This window comes from Salvelinus sp. IW2-2015, linkage group LG18, assembly GCF_002910315.2.
Source record: "Salvelinus sp. IW2-2015 linkage group LG18, ASM291031v2, whole genome shotgun sequence".
In the NCBI taxonomy this organism is placed as follows: Eukaryota; Metazoa; Chordata; class Actinopteri; order Salmoniformes; family Salmonidae; genus Salvelinus; species Salvelinus sp. IW2-2015.
In genome coordinates this window covers 11049159-11072594 of record NC_036858.1, presented here as the reverse complement: position 1 = coordinate 11072594, position 23436 = coordinate 11049159, and the positions used below count along the sequence as shown (strand labels likewise).

At 42.9% G+C, this 23436-nt stretch overlaps 2 protein-coding genes across 9 annotated transcripts in view; both read right to left on the bottom strand.

The window, feature by feature from the left end:
• Positions 1–536: 536 nt before the first annotated feature.
• Positions 537–9192, bottom strand: LOC111978613 (disintegrin and metalloproteinase domain-containing protein 8). 5 transcript variants are annotated; one of them, XM_070448286.1, is made up of 23 exons: positions 9079–9192; positions 8659–8765; positions 8438–8511; positions 8261–8339; positions 8048–8124; positions 7438–7636; positions 7231–7296; positions 7069–7131; positions 6655–6824; positions 6186–6410; positions 5889–6066; positions 5574–5663; positions 4005–4200; positions 3646–3748; positions 3191–3362; positions 2991–3071; positions 2813–2897; positions 2608–2728; positions 2321–2495; positions 1991–2038; positions 1834–1884; positions 1451–1702; positions 537–1239 (listed from the first exon to the last, which is right to left on the bottom strand). In XM_070448286.1, exons 1-23 carry the CDS (start codon positions 9122–9124, stop codon positions 1177–1179), a joined length of 2721 nt encoding a protein of 906 aa, XP_070304387.1. In that variant the 5' UTR covers positions 9125–9192; the 3' UTR covers positions 537–1176. The 5 variants fall into 5 exon arrangements, with proteins under 5 accessions (XP_070304387.1, XP_070304388.1, XP_023864530.1 ...); XM_070448287.1 differs by having other exon boundaries at positions 537–1236; XM_024008762.2 differs by having other exon boundaries at positions 1472–1702.
• A 1362-nt stretch (positions 9193–10554) lies between these two features.
• Positions 10555–23436, bottom strand: part of LOC111978812 (gamma-tubulin complex component 2) — a 15244-nt gene continuing 2362 nt past the window's right edge. For 3 of the 4 annotated variants that reach the window (XM_070448285.1, XM_024009064.1, XM_024009065.2), the window contains exons 6-18: positions 21760–21967; positions 20962–21161; positions 19636–19825; positions 19323–19468; positions 18965–19145; positions 17408–17588; positions 15546–15718; positions 15174–15302; positions 14946–15066; positions 14478–14621; positions 14129–14257; positions 11270–11433; positions 10555–10972 (exon numbers count right to left, since the gene is read on the bottom strand). In XM_070448285.1, the coding sequence (XP_070304386.1) occupies positions 10897–10972; positions 11270–11433; positions 14129–14257; positions 14478–14621; positions 14946–15066; positions 15174–15302; positions 15546–15718; positions 17408–17588; positions 18965–19145; positions 19323–19468; positions 19636–19825; positions 20962–21161; positions 21760–21967 (2042 nt within the window). In that variant the 3' untranslated portion in view covers positions 10555–10896. The remainder of the gene's footprint in view (positions 10973–11269; positions 11434–14128; positions 14258–14477; positions 14622–14945; positions 15067–15173; positions 15303–15545; positions 15719–17407; positions 17589–18964; positions 19146–19322; positions 19469–19635; positions 19826–20961; positions 21162–21759; positions 21968–23436) is intronic. The other variant, XM_024009066.1, reaches the window with a different exon arrangement.

Genomic DNA, 23436 nt, shown 5'->3' with positions numbered 1-23436 from the left:
ATTGTTCTAGTGAGATACATACTATATTGTCAACCTCCAGGCCACTGACTGGAGGTTGACAATGATTCACTATTCACTGAGCATGTATGAACTCCTGTGTGCTCCTCAGCTTGTTTCCCACAGACTCGTGCACCCCATGACTGCCGTGCTTGACACAGAGCGGTGCTGCAGCATGTTAACAAAAACAAGTGCCTTACGGCAAGAGATATTATGAGACCATGAAGTACTGTGGAACTAATGCTCTTAGCTGGTGAGACTTTTCTGCTTTTGGCTTATCGTGCAATTAACTAGATGACTCCTTGGTGAATTCTGTCTGAGTAAAACTATTCAGTTCCACTCGAGCATTAGTTTATCATAAAAAATGAATGATTGTACTATCAGAGGAAGGAATGCAATGAATATGTAAACATTTCTTTTAGCTTTTCTTGAATATAAACAGTGTTCTCCCCTTTTTCTCTGTCCTACTTCTGGGCTGAGATGAGTAGTGTCTGATAAAACTAAGACCAACACTATGTATTTGTTTGGGCACATTTTTATTTGTATTACAATCAACAGTTTCCTAGGCCATTTGAAGAACAAGGATGCATTGCACTGGATTATTGCACATATCACAATAAGCAGATATAATACGTACAGTATTTCATTTCAGTAAGCCTATCTCTCACTTGTAATATTAGTAATATCTTTGAAAAAAATAACTAATATCAATGTAATAAATACATTTTCGTTTATAAAAAAAAGACAATGGCTTGAGCACATGACAAGCTTAAAATTAACATTCATTTGTACAATTCCATGAGGCTCTCCCCCTCATAATTTTTTTTGAAGCAGCCTATAAAAACAAGTACAACTGCTAGGTTTATTTAAAAGGGAGTGGTCTACTGTAAAAAAAAAAATTATATACAATTATTGTAAAAAAAAAAAAATGTGAATAAAAAAACACTGTGAGAAATGCACCAGCAATTCTGTTCCAGCATTTTCCAAACCACTTTTCCACAGTGGTTGAGGAGAACATTTTGAGACACCACCATGTTGATGTTGAGTCTTCAAAGACATTCTCCACAGTTGACTTTAGCCTCGGTCCTCCAGGACCTCCTAGAGTCTGAAACAAGGACTAGGCTCCTCCTCAAAGCCTTGTCTTCCTATGAGTCACCATACTGCTCCATGCAGCAGTCATCATCGACGTGGCATGGGGGGAGGCTTCAATGCAATCTTGTGGCTTGCTCCTCCTGAGGTCTGCTGAACACACAGGGATCAAATAGACGGCCATCTTGAAACGTGCCCTTCAATTCTGGTTACGCAAAGAATTACGAACACAAAATGTATTATTATTATTTTTTTTTACTTTTACTTTCCTGCGATGCAATGGTTTCAGAAGATACTTTAAAAAAAAATCTAACTGCTATGAAGAATTTGCAAGCCATGACTATGAAAAATGTGTTAGATAAACAATTGGGTATTTGCTGGGTACCTTTGGTGCTGAGGGCTTGACTGGAGGTACTGGGTAAGGACTGGACTTGACTGGAGGCACTGGGTAAGGACTGGACTTGACTGGAGGTACTGGGTAAGGACTGGACTTGACTGGAGGTACTGGGTAAGGACTGGACTTGACTGGAGGTACTGGGTAAGGACTGGACTTCACTGGACACACTGGGTAAGGACTGGACTTCACTGGTGGCACTGGGACGACAGGCTTGATTTTCTAATAGAACAAAATAAAACAATTGATAATCAGTTCATGATTAGACTGTGTGGAGACCATGTAGTTACTTGTTTTAACAGTTATACCATGTTGTTAACATGTTAGTCATCGTAATGGCTGGAATGACTCACCGGTTTGCTACTCAGAGTCGGCAAAGGCTTTGACGGAGGTAGAGGTTTAGTCTGATGATCAAATAAAAATGCTTGTATGAGTTTGGTACTGCAGAATACATTTCTAAGATTCCAGAGTTTATTAATATGATACATTTCGGCAATTGGCATAGCTCACCGCTTCAATGCGAGACTGTGGCTGCACTGCAGGCAAGCTCTTTGGTGGCTGCAAGACAACATTTTCTCATAAATATTCCTCTCCATTTAATTGGCATTTTTCTTTCCAAATATCCCTAGTCTATTCAAAACATACCAACCTTAACTTTGGGCAGGCTATCTTTACGAGTTCAGCAGCTGTTTTACTTCTTGTTGCTATCAATATATTTCACATAGGAACTACATATAACATGTATGATAATACTAGTAACTCTACATAACAGGTCTTCATCAGTCAGCCTGGAGGAGTGGTCATTTTGAGATAATGTTAACTTGTGGTAATGTAGCTCACCTGTGGAGGGGGCCTGGAAGGGACCACAGTGACAAACAGAGCGGTGCAGGCTTGTGTTGCAGATGACTCCATGAAGGTGGGTTGGCTAATTTGGGGGGGCTTGCTCAGAGGTTTGCTCTTCGCACCCCTCTCCCGGAACATTGGGTTCAACTGGCCGGAGGTAGAGTGGACTTTCCTGCGCATCACACATCAATATGTTGATTACGTACCAAATCATTTGAAATGACAACTGCGAAGTGGCATTAACAATTCGTTTTAAAAACGTGTATGTTAGTGAAAAAACTCACCTTTTTGAGGTGTAGTTTTCTCTCTTGTTTTTCTTGCAGCACATCAGTCCTGCAACCAGGAAAGTGAGCAGCAACAACACAGCTATCGCTGCTGAGATGCCAGCTACCACCCCAAACTGGTCTGCAAAGCAAAACATAACCAATCATTAAGATGTTGATTTTCATGAACAACAATGCATGTCACAACAGAGTGAATGAGGCGTACCTTGAGGCAAGTCTGAATACTTGACGTCACAGTAGGGTGGAGCCCAGTCTGGGTCACAGTGGCACTGTCCCTTGTTGTTGCACACCTAACAAAAGAGTGCACAGAGTGTGAAGATTGGGTCCATACAATTCTAGCTAAGTTTTACTAACGACTCGAAATCGACAGCCAATGCACTCACCCCATTGTTGTGACATTTGGATGAACAGTCCTCCGTTTGACCATAGATTTTGACATCTTGGCATTTGTGATCATAGCAAACCTGTGGAAACAAAGAATTGTTCACTTAATTTGCCCTCTCATATGAACACCATGAATTCGTGTCCATGAATTCATATAGGCCCTCCCGAGGGGTGATTTGGAATTCATAAACAGTCTTACCTCGTTCACGCCACATTTAGTTCCTGTTGGGACCATGTCCAGAGATCTTATTTTATCCTGGTCCACTGCTATGTTGCATGTCCCCCCTCCCTGCATATTGTAGAAGGCCTTCTGCCCAGTGATGGGATACTCATCTCCTCCAAAGCAAAATAGTGTTCCACATTTCATATTCCTAGGAGAAGAAAACAAATTGACTTAGTATTTGACGTCAAAATATGGCAACATGTTTCTTAACAGCACAAACGTATGGAAGTCTTGAAATATCTGTTTTCTTCTATTTGTAAATTGCCTTCTTTACAAATTGCCTTCTTCTATTTGTAAATTGCCTTCTTTACAAATTGCCTTCTTCTATTTGTAAATTGCTGAATGTGACCACACAATTGGCATTGTGTGGGCACATTCGATGGGAAACAGGAAATGTCAGAACACAGGAAGTCAGATGGGCGGGCACGTACCGTGGTGTGCAGCGAACAAAGCCATTTTTGGTCCTTCCGCAGTGGGCTCCTTCATTGCCACCCAGGTTTAGATTAAAGCAGGAATCCGTGCCTACTTGTGCCGCTAGAAAACAAGAGGAAAGGTGCGACAGTTACGACATGAATCCTTACTGTAGATGATCATCGTTGCACAATTCACAATATGACGTTCCACCTGCACTGACTGAATGAGATTATATCTAGACCTAGTTTTTTTTCTGGAAGGGTTCTGCTTTGTGCTAATGAAATAACGTCATAGGGTTTTGGATGGTTACGCCGTGTCATAACTCGTGTAGTGTAAATGAGTGGCTATGTACTTCAAACAGTAAAGACAGAAGTACCTGGTCCCCACAGTCTCTTGCAGTGTTGCTGAAGGGTCGGACATTGCCCATTGTAGCAGTAGCCCTGACCATAGCTACAAGGTTTCCCATTCATCTGAAAGGTGTCTTCTGGGCAATGCGCTGAAGTTCCAGTGCAGTACTCTGCCAAGTCACAGTCACTGGAAGCTCTTCTACACAAACTGGCTACTTGTTTCAGCTGAAGATTGAGAACAAATAGTTTAGCGGTTGAGGAATGACTTGATTTGTGCAGTGCTTTTCAAACATTACGCTCAAAGCGCTAACTTCAAAACGAAAATTGGACTCTACTACTACAGCAAAGTGTATGGTTCTTGGTTAGACGCCAAGTTTGGTTCATACAGTAAAAATTGTTTTTGATGACTGACTATGCCTGCTGAAACGTCTGTGTACGCTGTCCCTGATGCTCTGAAAAGAATACAAAAAATGGAATAATAAAGTTTATGCAAAATCGTTTTGAGTGCGGGCACATTAAACCTTTTTGTTGGTCTGCCTCTTACAGTCCCCTGACTGTCATATTAAGGAAGGATATGTGCAGTACAGTACAGGGAAACACGAGTGCATCAGTCTGTTTCCTGGTATTATTGCTGCCATTTCAACCCTGGTTTCTCCGAACACTCCTTCTCTTGTGGCTATGTTCTTTTTTTGTTGCTGGTGGTTATTAGTTGCAGTTGGTTGGGTGTGTCTGTCTGAGTGGTGATGAGCAGAGAGAGATCAGAGGTGGACGTTACCAGCTGGTCTGACTCATTCAATCATACGGTGATGAGGCCTCCCGGGTGGCGCAGTGGTCTAGGGCACTGCATCGCAGTGCTAGCTGTGCCACCAGAGACTCTGGGTTCACGCCCAGGATCTGTCGCAGCCGGCCGCGACTGGGAGGTCCGTGGGGCGATGCACAATTGGCCTAGCGTCGTCCGGGTTAGGGAGGGTTTGGCCGGTAGGGATATCCTTGTCTCGTCGCGCACTAGCGACTCCTGTGGCGGGCCGGGCGCAGTGCACGCTAACCAGGTCGCCAGGTGCACAGTGTTTCCTCCGACACATTGGTGCGGCTGGCTTCCGGGTTGGATTCGCGCTGTGTTAAGAAGCAGTGCGGCTTGGTTGGGTTGTGTTTCGGAGGACGCATGGCTTTCGACCTTCGAGCTCGTACAGGAGTTGTAGCGATGAGACAAGATAGTAACTACTAACAATTAGATACCACGAAATTGGGGAGAAAAGGGGGTGTAAAAAAATTTAATTAAATAAAATCATACGGTGATGAGCAGAGAGAGATCAGAGGTGGACGTTACCAGCTGGTCTGACTCATTCAATCATACGGTGATGAGCAGAGAGAGATCAGAGGTGGACGTTACCAGCTGGTCTGACTCATTCAATCGTACGGTGATGAGCAAAGAAAGATGAAACCAGCTGGTCTGACTCATTCAATCGTACGGTGATGAGCAGAGAGAGATGAGCAAAAGATGTTACCAGCTGGTCTGACTCATTCAATCGTACGTTTAATAAAGCACTCAGATTTCCCAGGATTTTACATATGACCAAAAATGCACAAAATGCACTTACCTGGCAGTTTTCACAGCATGCTCCATGAGCACAGCTGGATCCCTCAGTGAGGCGACAGGTAGTGGGGTCACAGCAGGTATTCTTACACTCCTAGGAGGGACAAAAATCACACCAATCAGTTACAAAAGACAAAATAACAATTTAATCTAACCAAATGTATCGTTTAGTCAGTCATCCAAAATGTCTAATTTACAGTGCAAACAAAGCAGTCATGCGTGTGTATTTTTTTCTCGCCCTTTATCATCTTGGATTGAGTCAGTGGAATAGTGTAAGACGATATAATCAATGCCAGTGCACCTTGTGAGCCTGACTTACCTCCACAGTTCCACAGTCACACTCTTCTCCCGGGTCCAGGAAGGCATTGCCACAGGCAGGCCCCACATACAGCCTATCAGAGCCAGGCGTGTCCAGCAGACATCTGGGATTGGCTCTCTCCAGGAAGTCACTCAGCTGCTCCTGACTGCAGCCACTAAACAGCCCTGGGTACTCTGACCTAAAGGCGTGGGAATGATGGCTCACTTTAGAATGACTAACATAATAACTAACATAGGACAGTCCTCACTGTGTCAATGTGTTAGTGAATGTGTAACGTGTGAGTGTTTTTGTATTTACCTGACCCGATCTGCCATGACACAGTTGTCGTTGGACAGCGATGTCCCACAGGTGCAGCCTGAGGTATCATGGGACATGCCCAGGTTGTGGCCCATCTCATGAGCGATGGTTGAGGCAACGCCAATAGGGTTCATGTTGTGGTCCTGGTTGACTGCACCTGAACTTCCAGTGCACATGGCAAGTTTATTTGCCAGTCCGACAGTATCGCCCAAGAAATCTTTACCACTGTTGAAAACAACAACCAAATGTTGGAGGAAAGCTTTAGAACTGTCATTAGCTTTGCAAACCCCCCGAAACAAGACATTTGGCCATCGTTTCAATGCTATGCATTAAAAACAACATTTTATATTGATATTTTTTACAGCATATAATACCAAACAATTAAATAATGGAAAAATGATTGTGATTAATTGCAATCCATTTCCTTCGACACAACACAAACACAAAGAAGATAAGGCTAACTACTCACGTGACAAACTGGGCATTGTCATGCCGTGCCCTCTTCAGAAGGTCGTCTTGGCGCCACTGGAGAAACCTATTCAGGGTGTTCTCAGGACTGATCGTGACGTCAATGTGATCCCTAGTAGTCCATATCTCCAACCCCACCAGCATGACCCGGATGTTCAATGGCCGATACAACTAGGATGTAAAGACAGAGGTCTTTTCAATAACTCCTTCATTAATATAAGATATATGTACTAGAGACAGGTGGGGTGGGGGACTCCAGGCCCTAGGCCCTTGTTATTACAGTAGGCTAATTCAATATAGCATCCTAAGTACCTATAACTAGAACCTGGACCAGCTCAGAAAAACTCATTGACCTAACTATGCTCATGCAGCCATTCACAAACAAACACACAAAATGACTTCCTTGAAAAGGTACCTTATCAACATGATTGGCAATTTCCAGCATTCGACCTTGGGTTTCGCTTCCAAATCGTTTGTACTGAAAAAACAACAAACACACATAGGTTAGCCACCAACAAAGGCTGTCAGGAAACAAGAAAGAAAACATTCATCTATATTGATACATAACATAACATACCTCTGTATAGTCAGCCACCAGATACATCTCCACAAATCTTTGAGGCCCAGTGATGGGTTTACTTTTCTGAAAAAAAGAGAGAGAGAGAGAGATAAGAAAACATTGGACTCATCTTACAAGATAAATACAACATACATAACCTCTGAACACTTTTGGATGTGTATTGTGTAAGTAACCAGAAGGAAGCATTAGTAAGTAACTGCATACCCAGCCTTTGGACTTGAAGAGGCCTGAGAGTCTGGGGGCCGGTCCCTGGTCATGGTCATAGACCGTGCTGTCGTTGGAGTGACCACAGCTGGCCCTGTTGGCTCTGAGGTGCTCCTGTCTGTACAGAGCATGCTCCCCATCGGCAGAGTCTCCTAAAGGTTCAACCAGGTAGACTTTCTGCTCAGCCCTCACAAAGCCACTGGAAAGACACATCAGAGGGCGGTTTTCTAAGTGTTGCATTGAAAAGCATGGACAATCAGTTTCTCCCCAATGAACATAGCGTTGTTCCTTCAAACGATATGATATAGTATGAATAATCAACATCAGAAGGCAGTAAGCTATTCGGTATAGCAACTCTAATCGTTGTCTTGGAGGTGAAATGGCACTAGAGGCAACGTCATAAAAGAAGGGGACATTTCTAAATGTGTAAGACCTCTTTCAAAATGATTTCAACCCCAAATGTTTGTCATTCCTATTACACATCTGTGGAAATGTTGAATTTCTCAAAATGGAACTTTGACTTCCAGTGAAATGTCAAGTCCTTCAAAGGCATTCCAAAAGTTTAGAAACTGCTGATAGAAAACAGGAAATATGGAGATATCTCACTTACCTAATGCCAGAACAGATTCCAACACTAACGGATGAATCCTCAATGCCTTGAATATGACCATGATAATAGCAGTGGTCCTAAAATGTTGAAATTAATACAAGTATTGGTTGAGAGCATATCTTAAAATACTGTACACATTCAATCTGCATAACATGCAATGAATCAAAAAATGTGACACAAAATGTAAGCTATTAATTTAAATGGCTTAAATACCTCATAATTTGGAAATGTTGTCACCCGCCTTCCATCTTCTGAATAGTGTGTTTCAGCGTAATGCCTCCCAATAAGTTGCCTATGAAAAGAGTAAGTAGTAGAACAATTCATTTAACTGCTACCAAATATGCTACCAAAACTCGTCTAGTAATTGGTGGACAGTTAAAAATGATTTACCTATTTTTCTCCAGATGAATAGTGTGGTTCTCGCCATCAATGGTTAATGCATATTGTAACTCGTCAGGATAAACCTAGCAAAGATGTTGTTTAGTTGTCGACAATGAAAGGCTATCCTGTTCTTTATAACACCCCTCATCATTGGGATTTGAAATATTTCCCTAATTTGCAGGGAACCACTATTACCTAATTATAGAGAAAATATAACGGGATGTAAGCACCTGGTTTGAGAAAATGTTTCTTTTGACCCGACCAGTCAGTCTCTGAGGTCGGACGACATCGTAGCGCTCCACATGATCCAATTTCCTTGCGCCCTTGACCAGTARAACTGAAAGAACAGACATCCAGACCTACTTTAACAGTCATCTTTTTCTTATAGTAATTGTCATTGATTTAAAGTCTAGACTGTAGACATTGATCATACTACGAGCATCATACAAGTGATCAACTTTGCAATGTTATAAATAAGTACTACATGTGCTATTAACATTTGCGCTAATTAGGTCGCTGTCCTTAAAAATACTGTACAATAAAATACACCTTATTTTTGTAGTTGTTCATTATAATTATATATGATTATATGTGATATAAAMACCTTCAGATAGCAAATATTAAACCATAATGATATATTTTCCATTTACCCCAATACGTGATGCATAACAGGAAAGTATATATAGTGTATCGCATGGCTGGAGCGTAATATCCCAGAGTTTCTCAAATGTGCTGTACGCACCGATACTAATTTGATAGTGAACATAGAAATTAAGCAGCTCTGTTCCAGTGCCGCCTCTCCGTGACGTACGTTATCGCCAAGGGGCATCCGTTTCTCGTAGCAATCATGACATCACTCACATATTACCGGAAAACCGGTCGAGATTATTAAGAAGGTTATAAGGCCACGCCTGACGCCCAAAGCGATATTTCACAATTTATTAAAATTAGTTGAAGGTTAGAGTTAAGGTAAGGATCAGTTTTACGTTTTTGCTAGTCGGTTTAAGCTTCAGCTGTGTCCTTATAGCCTCTTCCTTATTAATAGGGGTGACTGGGGTAAAATTAGCCATTTTTACATTCAGCATCACTAGGTCAAGGGAAATATAGTATTCTTTCTAACATAGATTTCAGGATGTGGAGTATCCATGTCAGTAATCCAAATTAATGTAAACATAACAGTTCTGAAAACATAGCATGTCCAAATAAAAGTGACCTCTTGGCACAATTTACCAGGTATGGGGCAAAATTAGTATAAGGACAGGGTAAATTCAGCCTCCTTCACATTTGTGGGCAAGTTCTCTGCATTTGAGGCAACTAAACCCATGAAACTGGTCAGTGAGATTCTTGATATGTTTAGCAAGCTCAGACTCCATGTCATCAGGCAAGACCTTCTCTGCTACTCTATCATATCCTCTCTTTCGCACAGGTACATGTTAATTTRATTTTTTGTCAATGTACCTCTTCAGTATKATTCAGTCTATTTTTTTTTTCATCCCTTGCTGCTGCTCAAWTGGACTTCTTCCCTTCACTTTCAAGAACCTCAAAGGGGGCTAGACCCRTGCTTGTTTACCGTTTGTTTACACGGGGCATGATGATGTTACTTTTTTCAATCTTTACTAACGACATGCCACTGGCTTTCAGTAAAAAATGTACCGTTTTATATTTTGTTTTATATGTAATGTAAGTGCCTTAATGTGTTTGGACCCCAGGAAGAGTAGTTGTTGCCTTGACTATGTTAGCCCACACAGCTACAAGGATGCACTCTCATGCTAGGTATATGACCTCATATTGTAGCTTATAGAGAKCCCGACTAATGTATAAAACAATCTACTTTGGTTTAGATACAAACATCATGAAACCTAAACCACAATAAATGTAAATAACTTTGTGAATTTTTGGGGGGGGACCTAACTTCATTACCAATTTCCCCAAGTGGTTTCTTCTTCACAGACTCCATGAAATGATGACCTCTTCCTAAATATTTGGTCACATTATTCATTTTGTGTATGGTTTCCTAGAAACAAGGGGTGGCTCAACTAACCCTTTGGCACCCATTCCCCCCTACTGTTTACTGTCCTAGGTGTTTTTTAATTATGTAAGCAAAGATGACAAAGAGAATGCTTGGGGACATTTAATATTTTTTATTGTACACAGAAAAAAAAYAAAAAAAATCATGAGGTAAAAAATAAGTTACCCCTATAGAGGTCCAGGTTCTTTTACTTCTGAGAGAAATGCATACAGTTCATGGTTATTTAATCCTATGCCCCTCTTAAAAAAGGGGGAAACACCATAGAGCCGGTTTCAAAACACATCAATATCTATGGTGATAGTTTCTTGAATCAAACACTAAACCATTTTATGTTTGATATGGGGAGAAATGTCATCTTTGAAGGTGGTTTTTATATGAGCAGGAGTAGGAGAAATAAATACGTATTGCTTGGGTTACCATCAAGCACACTTTGACAATGCTATGCTGCAGCCTTCTGTCTTCTCTCTATAGCCATCCTCTCAAGGCGCTCTGTGTAGAACCCGTTGAAATCCAACCTATGGAATCAAATTCAAAGCAGTTTTTAATAGGATTGTAACCATCTTAGCATATCCATTCAAGCAACTATCTATAGACCAGGAGTTTTCCACTCCGGTCCTGGAGAGCTGCGGGGTATGCAGGTTTTCGTTCCAGCCCTGCACTAACACACCCATTTCCAATAACCAACTTCTCACAGTGTTCAGTCTGGACCTTGATCAGTTGAATCAGGTGTGTGGGTGCTGGGCAGCAACAAAAGCGTGCATAGCCAGTATCTCTCCAGTACCAGAGATAGCCCTGTGCAGTAGTAGACCCACCGGTAGATGATGTTAATCATGCTGTGCTCACAGTCGTTGGTGCTGTAGACGCTGAGCTTGTCCAGCAGGTCCAGGAGCAGTGTGCTGAAGTTGCTGTCAAACTTGCTGATGGTGGCTTCGAAGCACGAGTCTGACTGCAGGGCGTCCATGTGCTCCGCTAGGAACTGACGACGGGGAACAACGACATACAGTTAAAGTCGGAAGTTTACATACACCTTAGCCAAATACATTTAAACTCAGTTTTTCACAATTCCTGACATTTAATCAGAGTAACAATTCCCTGTCTTAGGTCAGTTAGGATCACCACTGTATTTTAAGAATGTGAAATGTCAATAATAGTAGAGAGAATGATTTATTTCAGCTTTTATTTCTTTCATCGCATTCCCAGTGGGTCAGAAGTTTACATACACTCAATTAGTATTTGGTAGCATTGCCTTTCAATTGCTTAACTTGGGTCAAACGGTTCGGGTAGACTTCCACGAGCTTCCCACAATAAGTTGGGTGAATTTTGACCGATTCTTCCTGACAGAGATGGTGTAACTGAGTCAAGTTTGAGGCCTCCTTGCTCGCACACACTTTTTCAGTTCAGCACACACATTTTCTATAGGATTGAGGTCAGGGCTTTGTGATGGCCACTCCATTACCTTCATTGTCCTTAAGCCATTTTGCCACACCTTTGGAATTATGCTTGGGATCATTGTCCATTTGGAAAACCCATTTGTGACCAAGCCTTAACTTCCTGACCAAGGTCTTGAGATGTTGCTTCAATATATCCACATAATTTTCCTTCCTCATGATGCCATTTATTTTGTAAGTGCACCAGTCCCACCTGCAGCAAAGCACCCCACAACATGATGCTGACACCCCCGTGCTTCACGGTTGGACACCTACAACACCCGATGTCACAGGAAGGCCAAAAAAATCAAGGTCAACAACCACCCGAGCCACTGCCTGTTCTCCCCGCTATCATTCAGAAGGCAAGGTCATTACAGGTGCATCAAAGCTGGGACCAAGAGACTGAAAAACAGCTTCTATCTCAAGACCATCAGAATGTTAAACAGCCATCACTAACATTGAGTGGCTGCTGCGAACATACTGACTCAAATCTCTAGCCACTTTAATAATTAAAAATTGGATCTAATAAAATGTGTCACTAGTCACTTTAAATAATGTTTACATACCCTACATTACTCATCTCATATGTATATACTGTACTCTATACCATCTACTGCATCTAGCCTATGCCGTTCGGCCACCGCTCATCCATATATTTATATGTACATATTGTGAAATTGTTACTTGTTAGATATTACTGCACAGTCGGAACTAGAAGCACAAGCATTTCGCTACACTTGGTCATTATGGTCATTATGGCCAAACAGTTCTATTTTTGTTTCATCAGACCAGAGGACACTTCTCCAAAAAGTACAACCCTTGTCCCCATGTGCATTTGCAAACCGTAGTCTGGCTTTTTTAATGGCGGTTTTTGGAGCAGCACTTCCTTGCTGAGTGGCCTTTCAGGTTATGTCGATATAGGACTCGTTTTACTGTGGATATAGATACTTTTGTACCCGTTTCCTCCAGCATCTTCACAAGGTCCTTTGCTGTTGTTCTGGGATTGATTTGCTCTAGGAGACAGAACGTGTCTCCTTCCTGAGCGGTATAACGGCTGCGTGGTTCCATGATGTTTATACTTGGTTACTATTGTTTGTACAGATGAACGTGGTACCATTTGATTTTCCCATGATGTCAAGCAAAGAGGCACTGAGTTTGAAGGTAGGCCTTGAAATACTTGATATTTGATGCCAGCAGCATACCACCCTGCATACCACTGCTGGCTTGCTTCTGAAGCTAAGCAGGGTTGGTCCTGGTCAGTCCCTGGATGGGAGACCAGATGCTGCTGGAAGTGGTGTTGGAGGGCCAGTAGGAGGCACTCTTTCCTCTGGTCTAAAAAAAAAATATCCCAATGCCCCAGGGCAGTGATTGGGGACACTGCCCTGTGTAGGGTGCCGTCTTTCGGATGGGACGTTAAACGGGTGTCCTGACTCTCTGAGGTCATTAAAGATCCCATGGCACTTATCGTAAGAGTAGGGGTGTTAACCCCGGTGTCCTGGCTAAATTCCCAATCTGGCCCTCAAACCATCATGGTCACCTAATAATCCCCAGTTTACAATTGGCTCATTCATCCCCCTCCTCTCCCCTGTAACTATTCCCCAGGTCGTTGCTGCAAATGAGAACGTGTTCTCAGTCAACTTACCTGGTAAAATAACGGTAAAATAAATAAATAAAAATACATCCAAGGGTACACCTCCAATTGACTCAAATGATGTCAATTAGCCTATCAGAAGCTTCTAAAGCCATGACATTTTCTGGAATTTCCCCAGCTGTTTAAAGGCACAGTCAACTCAGTGACTTACTGGAATTGTGATACAGTGAATTATATGTGAAATAATCTGTCTGTAAACAATTGTTGCAAAAATTACTTGTGTCATGCACAAAGTAGATGTCCTAAACGACTTGCCTAAACTATAGTTTGTTAACAAGAAATTTGTGGAGTGGTTGAAAAATTAGTTTTAATGACTCCAACCTAAGTGTATGTAAACTTCCGACTTCAACTGTAGGTAAAGACATTTTTCTGATTGGGATACAGTAATGTTATATTTCATAGATCGTACTTGAGACAGAATACAAAATGTCCATTGACATCATTACGATACTATTGTATTTGGTTGTTGTTCTATGTAACATACCCAGGTAAAACCCATGTCATACTTTGACGTTTTACCTTTGAAAGCCATGCTTCAAGTTGTTTATAGTAGTGAGTATCTGCTGCAGTTGAGTGAGTATGTGTGTAGTTACCTTGGAGGTGAGCCTCTTCTTCTCTTGCTCCACGGTGCGTTCGCTCTGGGTGGGAGGACCCTCCATGGTGCCGTGCTCCAGAGACAGGCGGTTCATCTCCCGGTCCAGCTTCATGCTCTGGGTGAAGCGCTACACCAGGAAATAGACACACATTTAATAAGGATCAGCAGTGAGACACTGTATAGTCACACTGGGGGGGGGGGGTATTGGGCTACATATCACAATACTTCTAATGTGCATGAGTTGCATGTATTTGTATTTAATTTAAATACAATAACATTACGTGTAAGCTACAACAAGCTGCCTTGACATTCCCAGTTTTTGTAGTTTGCGTTCCACATCCACTAACCTGCATGCAGTTGGTGAACATGACACACACGGACATGAGCTTGGAGAAGATCTTGAGCAGCTCTGGGTTGGTCAGCATGCAGTCCTTCAGGCAGTTGTCCAGGAAGCTGGTGTGATGACACAGCACGTCGTCTATGTTGGAGGCCTGAGAGAGACAAGATGGACTATATTAGGGCATTTCTGGTCAATGCAGGGCTTGGCATGGTTATGACAGTGTGCACTAAACTGCAGCATGCAGTTATTAGGAGCATTTTAATGAAAGTAATATTGAAAATGGGGACTGGAAAAAACGTTTGACCGCAACAATCTTAGGTCAAAGCAAAGTAAAGGCTTGTGGCTGACATTTGTAATGGATGCCAATCTACGACACCAGGCACAGAACAATTACGCCACAAGTAGCTATAGGCTGATACATGATAGCACTGAATGCTATCAAGGTGAGGAGCAGCCTTGGTTCCTTTCCACTCACAGATTTCAGGTTATTCTCCATGATATGCCAGGTGGGCTCCATGACTTCAAACATCATGTAGTACTGGATGTTCTGGACAAAGTTCAGCATGCGCTGTCTCAGGGCAAACGCTGCTGCAAACCTTCAGGGAGGAGGAAACCAGATAGCTCATATTAGAACTTGCTATTAGGAAGTTGTCACTAAGAGGAACAAACAAGGAAGTTAAGTGAAGAAGTTTCGTCAACTCACCACTTGGCCCTGTGCAAGGCGTACTGCTTGGCTGTTTTGTTGCTGATCCACACGTTGCACAACAGCCTCTCGACATGTTTGCAGTAAAAAATGTGACGGAATAGCATCTGGTATCTCGTAAGCGCTTTCCTAGAAAAATACAAACTCTGAATCAGAACACATGGTTATAGTATTGGCATTTAGCATGCCCTGGGTCCCCGGGGGGGGGGGGGGGTTGTCAGTAGATTGAGAAAAGCTACATTAGGGTAGAAAAGTACATATTTTTTTATTTTAATCTCATCTTCAAGTGAGCTTTTTTTTAGCCTTCATTTAACCAGGAAGTCATACCGAGGTCAGAAGACCTGGCCCTGAATATAGCCCCAGTGTACCGACCTGTTGATGATAAGTGACAGTGGCCACTTGACGATGTAGTCGAAGGAGAAGGCCTCCAGGCCGCTGAGGGCCACCTCGGTGGGGTCGGCATTGATGATGGCCTTCTCCTGCTTGGTCTCGATGGCCAGCACCCGCAGCAGTTGGGTGATCACATCATGTGGCATCAGGTCAATCTGGGAAACAGGACCAGAGGGTGAGTGGAAGAGTTCAGTGTGACACCCCTCCCAAAACAGTCACATTACATACCAGTTGTTTAACTTAAGTCTTTTATATGTATACCCTATAGATCGCAATTTCCCCTCTCCCAAAAATATATTATGGATCCCTATCCTGGAGTCCAGCAAAATTAAGGCAGTGAACAATTTGCGAGGTGAACAGGCCGTGGCTCGGGTGGCTGAGGTCCTTGATGATCTTCTTGGCCTTCCTGTGACACTGGGGGCTGTAGATGTCCTGGAGGGCAGGCAGTGTGCCCCCGGTGATGCGTTGGGCTGACGGCACCACCCTCCGGAGAGCCCTGTGGTTGTGGACGGTCCAATTGCGGTACCAGGCGGTGATACAGCCTGACAGGATGCTCTCAATGGTGCATCTGTAGAAGTTTGTGAGGGTCTTCGGGGGCCAAGCCGAATTTCAGTGATGTGAAAGGTTGTGCACGCTGAGGAACTTGAATGACCCTCTCCACTGCGGCCCGTCGATGTGGATCCTGGCACCACTCTGCCAGGGCTCCCACCTCCTCACTGTAGGCGGTCTCATCGTTGTTGGTAATCAGGCTTACCACTGTTGTGTCGTCAGCGAACTTGATGGTTGAGTTGGAGATGTGCGTGGCCGGGCAGTCATGGGTGAACAGGGAGTACAGGAGGGGGGTGAGCACGCACCCCTGTGGGGCCCCTGTTGAAGATCAACGTGGCGGAGGTGTAGTTGTCTCCCACTTTGCTCAGATATCATATTAAAAACATTTCTCTCCACTCTATGGCAAAATGTGTAGAATTGCAGAAAATGTACTCTAAAGCTGCCAAAAGGCTCTGACTGCATGTGGTTATGGATGTGGGTACGCAGACCCGTGAACCACTGCGGCCCCTCATGATGAGTTCAGATCTTTGGTGACCCCCACCTCCATCAAATTTGCCCATCCCTGCTATACAATTGTGATTCTGCCCCTCAGCAATTTTCTATTACTGTGCTAGAGTGCAGCTATAAGAAATGGTCTAATGCAGTAAACAGCAATGGACGCACCATTTGAATAACAAGATAATAAATTACTTCAGATTCACCTCAAAGTAGTCAATAGTGCCCCCAGCTGCTGTAAGCAAACATTAATATTCTCAGACTTATTTTGGGAAGGTTACGCGAGCCTATTCATCATAATGCATGCATGAAAGGATATTTAAAATCATACCGTGTAGTATGTATTTAGGTCATGACGCTTGAACTAAACCCATTTATAAAACTGAAACTGAATGAATAAGGTAACCACTAGATGGTGCTGCTGTTATCAAGATAGCATAAATTCCAGACTGGTACTCGTCTAGGATATTTAATCAATAAGGTCAGAGGGGTTTGATATATGGCCAACATACCACAGCTAAGAGCTGTTCTTAGTCACGACGCAATGCGGAGTGCCTGGATACAGCAGTCTAAGGCACTGCATCTCAGTGAGGCGCCATTACAGACACCCTGGTTTGAATCCAGGCTGTTTCACAACCGGCCGTGATTGGGAGTCCCATAGGACGGTACACAATTGGCCCAGCATCGTCCGGGTTTGGCCGGTGTAGGCCGTCATTGTAAATAAGAACGTCTTCTTAACTGACTTGCCTAGTTAAATAAAAGTTACATTTAAAATAAATAAAAACCCGGTTTATAATTACCTTCAGGTCATCTTTAAATGGGTCTGTGTTAGCAGTACTCATCCTCAGAGCCAGCTCTAGCAAGGCCTCCAGTCTGGGAGGGACAATGTCATCCACTGGCTTTTTCAGCTCCTCTTCTGTCAGATCCATGAAATGGACAAAGAAATCTCCCTTGTCCATTAAGAAGTAGTGCTTGATTGACCTAGGAAGAATACATATTTTAGCATACAACTGAACAACAACTTCTCCCTCAATGTGAGCAAGACAAAGGAGATGATCGTGGACTATAGGAAAAGGAGGGCTGAACAGGCCCCCATTTGCCCCCATTAACATCGACGGGGCTGAAGTGGAGCGGGTCGAGAGTTTCAAGTTCCTTGGTGTCCACATCACCAACGAACTATCATGGTCCGAACACACCAAGACAGTTGTGACGAGGGTATGACAACACCTTTTCCCCTTCAGGAGACTGAAAAGATTTGGCATGGGTCTTCAGATCCTCAAAAAGTTCTACAGATGCACCATTGAAGAGCATCCTGACCAGTTGCATCACCGCCCGGTATGGCGACTGCTCGGGATCTGACCGTAAGGCGCTAGAGGGTAGTGCGTACGGCCCAGTACTTCACTGGGGCCAAGCTAGCTGACATTCATAGACTGTTCTCTCTGCTACTGCACGGGAAGCTATACCGGAGCGCCAAGTCTAGGACCAAAAGGCTCCCTAACAGCTTATACCTCCAAGCCGTAAGATTGCTGAACAATTAATCAAATGGCCACCCAGACTATTTACATTGACGCTCCCCTTTGTTTTTATACTGCTGCTACTCGCTGTCTATTAGCTATGCATGGTCACTTTACAAATGACCTTGACTACCCTGTACATTGACTCGGTACCGGTACCCCCTGTATATAGCCTTGTTATTGTTATGTAATTTACTTGCGTTACTTTTTTTATTTTTTATTATATACATTTTACCCCCTTTTCTCCCAATTGTTGTGGTATCCAATTGCTAGTAATTACTATCTTGTCTCATCCCTACAACTCCCGTACGGGCTCGGGAGAGACGAAGGTCGAAAGCCATGCGTCCTCCGAAACACAACCCAGCAGCGCGCCTCCAACCCGGAAGCCAGCCGCACCAATGTGTCGGAGGAAACACCGTGTAACTGGCTCCCTTGGTTAGCGCACTGCGCCCGGCCCGCCACAGGAGTCGCTGGTGCGCGATGAGACAAGGACATCCCTACCGGCCAAACCCTCCCTTACCCGGACGACGCTAGGCCAATTGTGCGTCGCCCCACGGACCTCCCGGTCGCGGCCGGCTGCGACAGAGCCTGGGCGCGAACCCAGAGTCTCTGGTGGCGCAGCTAGCGCTGCGATGCAGTGCCCTAGACCACTGCGCCACCCGGGAGGCCCTACTTGTGTTACTTTTTTATTTAATTTTTTTACTTTAGTTTATTTAGTAAATATTTTCTTAACTCTATTTCTTGAACTGCATTGTTGCATGTGACAAAAACAATTTAATTTGAGCATACCAAATCAGAAATACCCTATCAAACGTGAATGATCTATTTATTGTTGTTGTTTACCTAAGGCGTGCGACCAGCTCCTTCTCCTCCATCAGGAAGTCTAGGAGGACCTTACTGGCGTAGTAGTATGATTTTTCTATCTGCTCCACGTAGGCTCTCTCCTTGAGAGTGTAGAGGATCTCCTTAGCATCGGGACAAGTCACGTCCCGGCCACACTCTCTCACCACGTTGAGGTACTTCCCTATAGAACAGGATAAGAACATATATATATTTTTTTTAACTCCACTACAAATGATCAGGACCTTGATACTCCTTGTTTTCTACACTATAAGAAACTGTGAATTGCACTGGCCATGGTCAGGATGCACTAAAAGGGTGATCTGAACAAATCTGATGCGAACAGTATGATGCGTCTTACCTGTACTTAAAATTTTGTCTGCCATTTTCTGAAGAAAGGATGGAATTCTGTGCTGCACGATTGTGTACCGCTGATCCCAATACTTGTCGTTGTAGTCCTCCTGGATCTTCTCTTTCTGTAGCTCGTGCTCTTCAACCATGAATTCACTATGAAGACAAAATAAATCACCAAAACATGAACAAAACTAACTAAATGTGTGAAAATCTAAATTGCCATAACTCATGTCCAAGTCTGTGACATAATAGAGAAATACCTATTTGATTAAATGTGGGAAATGTGGGAAATGAGTTGTGCGACAACAAAAAAACGATACCTGTAAGGGTCCTTGATGATGCCTCTATAGATCCATTTCTCCAGTATCTCAAAGTAAGGCACACTAGCTGCTTTCGTGAGGTAGAGGCACAGTTCCTGGGCTTGACTGTCTCCAGTGTAGTTGAAGGTACGATCGTGAAGGAGGCTCAACGTCGACCCACCCATGCAGTCTCCTTTGTCCACCGAGGAGGCTTTGAGAAACAGTAAATGCAACCCACTGATTTATCTTTTTTACTAGGAGCACTTTTTACTTTGGGCAGTCTGCAACAACATACCACACACGACCATCACATCCTCATAGACCACAGGACAAGACAATAATCGGCATAACACCTCTGACAGATCTATCTAAAAAGCAATAATACAATTGAATGTCCAAAAGTGCAATGCAAATATAGCTACCAACCAACCAGAATATATATATATATATATATATAATTGTGTGTATGTATATGGAATCAAGAAATTCCACATATTAACGTTTAACAAGGCACACCTGTTAATTGAAATGCATTCCAGGTGACTACCTCATGAAGCTGGTTGAGAGAATGCCAAGCGTGTGCAAAGCTGTCAAGGCAAAGGGTGGCTACATTGAAGAAACTAAAATCTAAAGTATATTTTGATTTGTTTAACACTTTTTTGGTTACTACATGATTCCATATGTGTTATTTCACAGTTTTGATGTCTTCACTATTATGTTGAAAATAGTAAAAAAATAAAAACCCTTGTAGGTGTGTCCAAACTTTTGACTGGTAATGTATATATGATGCATAAGGATCATACACTGGGTGTATAAAACATTAAGAACACCTGCTCTTTCCATGACACAGACTGATCAGGTGAATCCAGTTGAAAGCTCTGATCCCGTGTTGGTGTCACTTGTTAAATCCACTTCAAAATCAGTGTAGATGAAGGTGAGGAGACAACTGAAAGAAGGATTTTTAAGTCTTGAGACATGGTATGTGTGCCATTCAGAATGCCTTTGAATGGGGTATGGTTGTATGTGCCAGGTGCACCGGTTTGTCAAGAACTGCAATGCTGCTGGGTTTTTCATGCTCAACAGTTTCCCCTGTGTATCAAGAATGGTCCACCACCCAAAGGACATTCTGCCAACTTGACAAAACTGTAGGAAGCATTGGAGTCAACACAGACCAGCATCCCTGTGGAACGCTTTTGACACCTTGTAGAGTTCATGCCCCGACAAATTGAGTCTGTTCTGAGGGCAAAGGGGGCGGGTGCAACTCAATATTAGGATGGTGTTCCTAATGTTTGGTATACTCTGTTTACATATACGATTTATTGTATTGTATGATCATGACAGCTTTACCAATGGAGGCTAGGATCTCCATGGTCCTCATGGTAGGCTGGATGTAGAACCAGAGCTTCTGCAGGGAGAGCATGCCCTGCCTGTGGAGGTGCTCCAGCTGGGTCACCAGGATCAGGTACTCCTTCATCAGGGTCCTCATGGCCGCCGTCAGGGCGTGGTTCACCTGGCCGTACTCAAAGGACGACTTCTCCTCAGTGAAGCTGCCAGACATAAACACAGCCAAACTGTTATACCAGACAAAACACAAACAAATTGTTTGACAACGCAAGCCACATGATACATCTCCAGATGGTGTAAGGATCACAACTTGAGTCCCTCAGAAACAAAAACAAAGTTAAGTATCTAGACTGAGTGTACAAATTATTAGGAACACCGGCTCTTTCCATGATAGACTGACCAGGTGAATCCAGGTGAAAGCTATGATCCCTTACTGATGTCACTTGTTAAATCCACTTCAAAAAGCAGTGTAGATGAAGGGGAGGAGACAGGTTAAAGAAGGATTTTTAAGCCTTGAGAGGGTGGTAGTAGGTGCCAGGCGCACCAGTTTGTGTCAAGAACTGCAACACTGCTGGGTTTTTCACACTCAACAGTTTCCTGTGTGTATCAAGAATGGTCCACCACCCAACCATTAGTCAACATGGGCCCGCATCCTTGTGGAATGCTTTCGACACCTTGTAGAGCCCATGCCCTGACGAATTGAGGCTGTTCCGAGGGCAAAAGAGGGGTGTAATTCAATATTAGGAAAGGCCTTAATGTTTTGTACACTCAGTGTATATTTCCTTGTTAAAGTTCACTCACCGTGTTATAGTAGAGTAGTATGAGGCGACTGGTAGTATCCTATTGACCAGCTCCTTGATGGACATGTCAAGGCTGGGGTCAACAATGAAGGAGCGGTTCTGCCTCCCGAGGACAGGCTGGGCTGTGATGTCTCTGCCATCCACACCGATCAGCACAAACAACAGATCATCAACCAAAGCCTGCTCCTGGGCTGGCAGGGACATTGTACCTGATCATAAAACACCAAAGAGATTTGAGGTACATTTTCACACATTTTGTTATTGCATACTGTACATAAAAATGAGCAGTCATTGCCTTCAGAAAGTATTCACACCCCTTGACTTTTTCCACATTTTGTCATCTTGCAGCCTGAATTTAAAATGGATTAAATAGAGATGTGTCACTGGCCTACACACAATTCCCCATAATGTCAAAGTGGAATGCTGTTTTTAGAAATTGTTACAAATGTATTAAGAACAAATAGCTGAAATGTCTTGAGTGAATAAGTATTCAACCCCTTTGTTATGGCAAGCCTAAATACATTTAGGAGTAAAAATGGCTTAAAGTAAACAAGTCCTATAATAAGTTGCATTGGCTCACTCTGCGTGCAATAATAGTGTTTAACATGATTTTTGAATGACTACCTCATCTCTGTACCCTACAATTATCTGTAAGTTCCACAGGCGAGTGAGAGAAAAAAAACGACATTGAAAATCCCTTTGAGCATGGTGAAGTTATTAATTACACTTTGGATGGTGTATCAATACACCCAGTCACTACAAAGATACAGGCGTCCTTCCTAACTCAGTTGCCGTTGAGGAAGGAAACCGCTCAGGGATTTCACTATGAGACCAATGGTGACTTTAAAACCGATAGAGTTTATGGCTGTGATAGGAGATTACTGAGGATGGATCAACAACATTGTAAGAAATGTAGCAAAGCAATTCACTTTATGTCCTGAATATAAGTGTTATGTTTGGGGAAAATCCAACACATTACTGAGTACCACTCTCCATATTTTCAAGCAGAGTAGTTGCTGCATTATGTTATGGGTATGCTTCTAATTGTTAAGGACTGGGGAGTTTTTCTGGATAAAAAAGAAACGTAATGGAGCTAAGGAAAGCCTGGTTCAGTCTGCTTTCCATCAGACACTGGGAGATGAATTCACCTTTCAGTAGGACAATGACCAAAAACACCAGGCCAATTATACACTGGAGTTGCTTACCAAGAAGACCGTGAATGTTCCTGATTGTCCAAGTTACAGTTTTAACTTAAATCTGCTTTAAAATCTATGGTAAGACATGAATGGTTGTCTAGCAATGATCAATAACCAATTTGGCAGAGCTTGAGTAATTTATAAAATAATAAATGTGCAAATATTGTACAATCCAAGTGTGCAAAGCTCTTAAGAGACTTACCCAGAAAAACTCACAACTAATCGCTGCCAAAGGTGATTCTAACATGTATTGACTCAGGGGTGTGAATACTTATGTAAATTTGATATTTCTGTATTTAATTTTCAATAAATTAGCAAACATTTCTAAAAACATGTTTCACTTTGTCATTATGGGGTATTGTGTGTAGATAGGTGAGAAAAATAATACATTTGATCAATTTAGAATTCAGGCTGTAAAAACAATGTGGAATAGGTCAAGGGGTATGAATACTTTCTGAAAACACTGTATGCACAAACTTCAT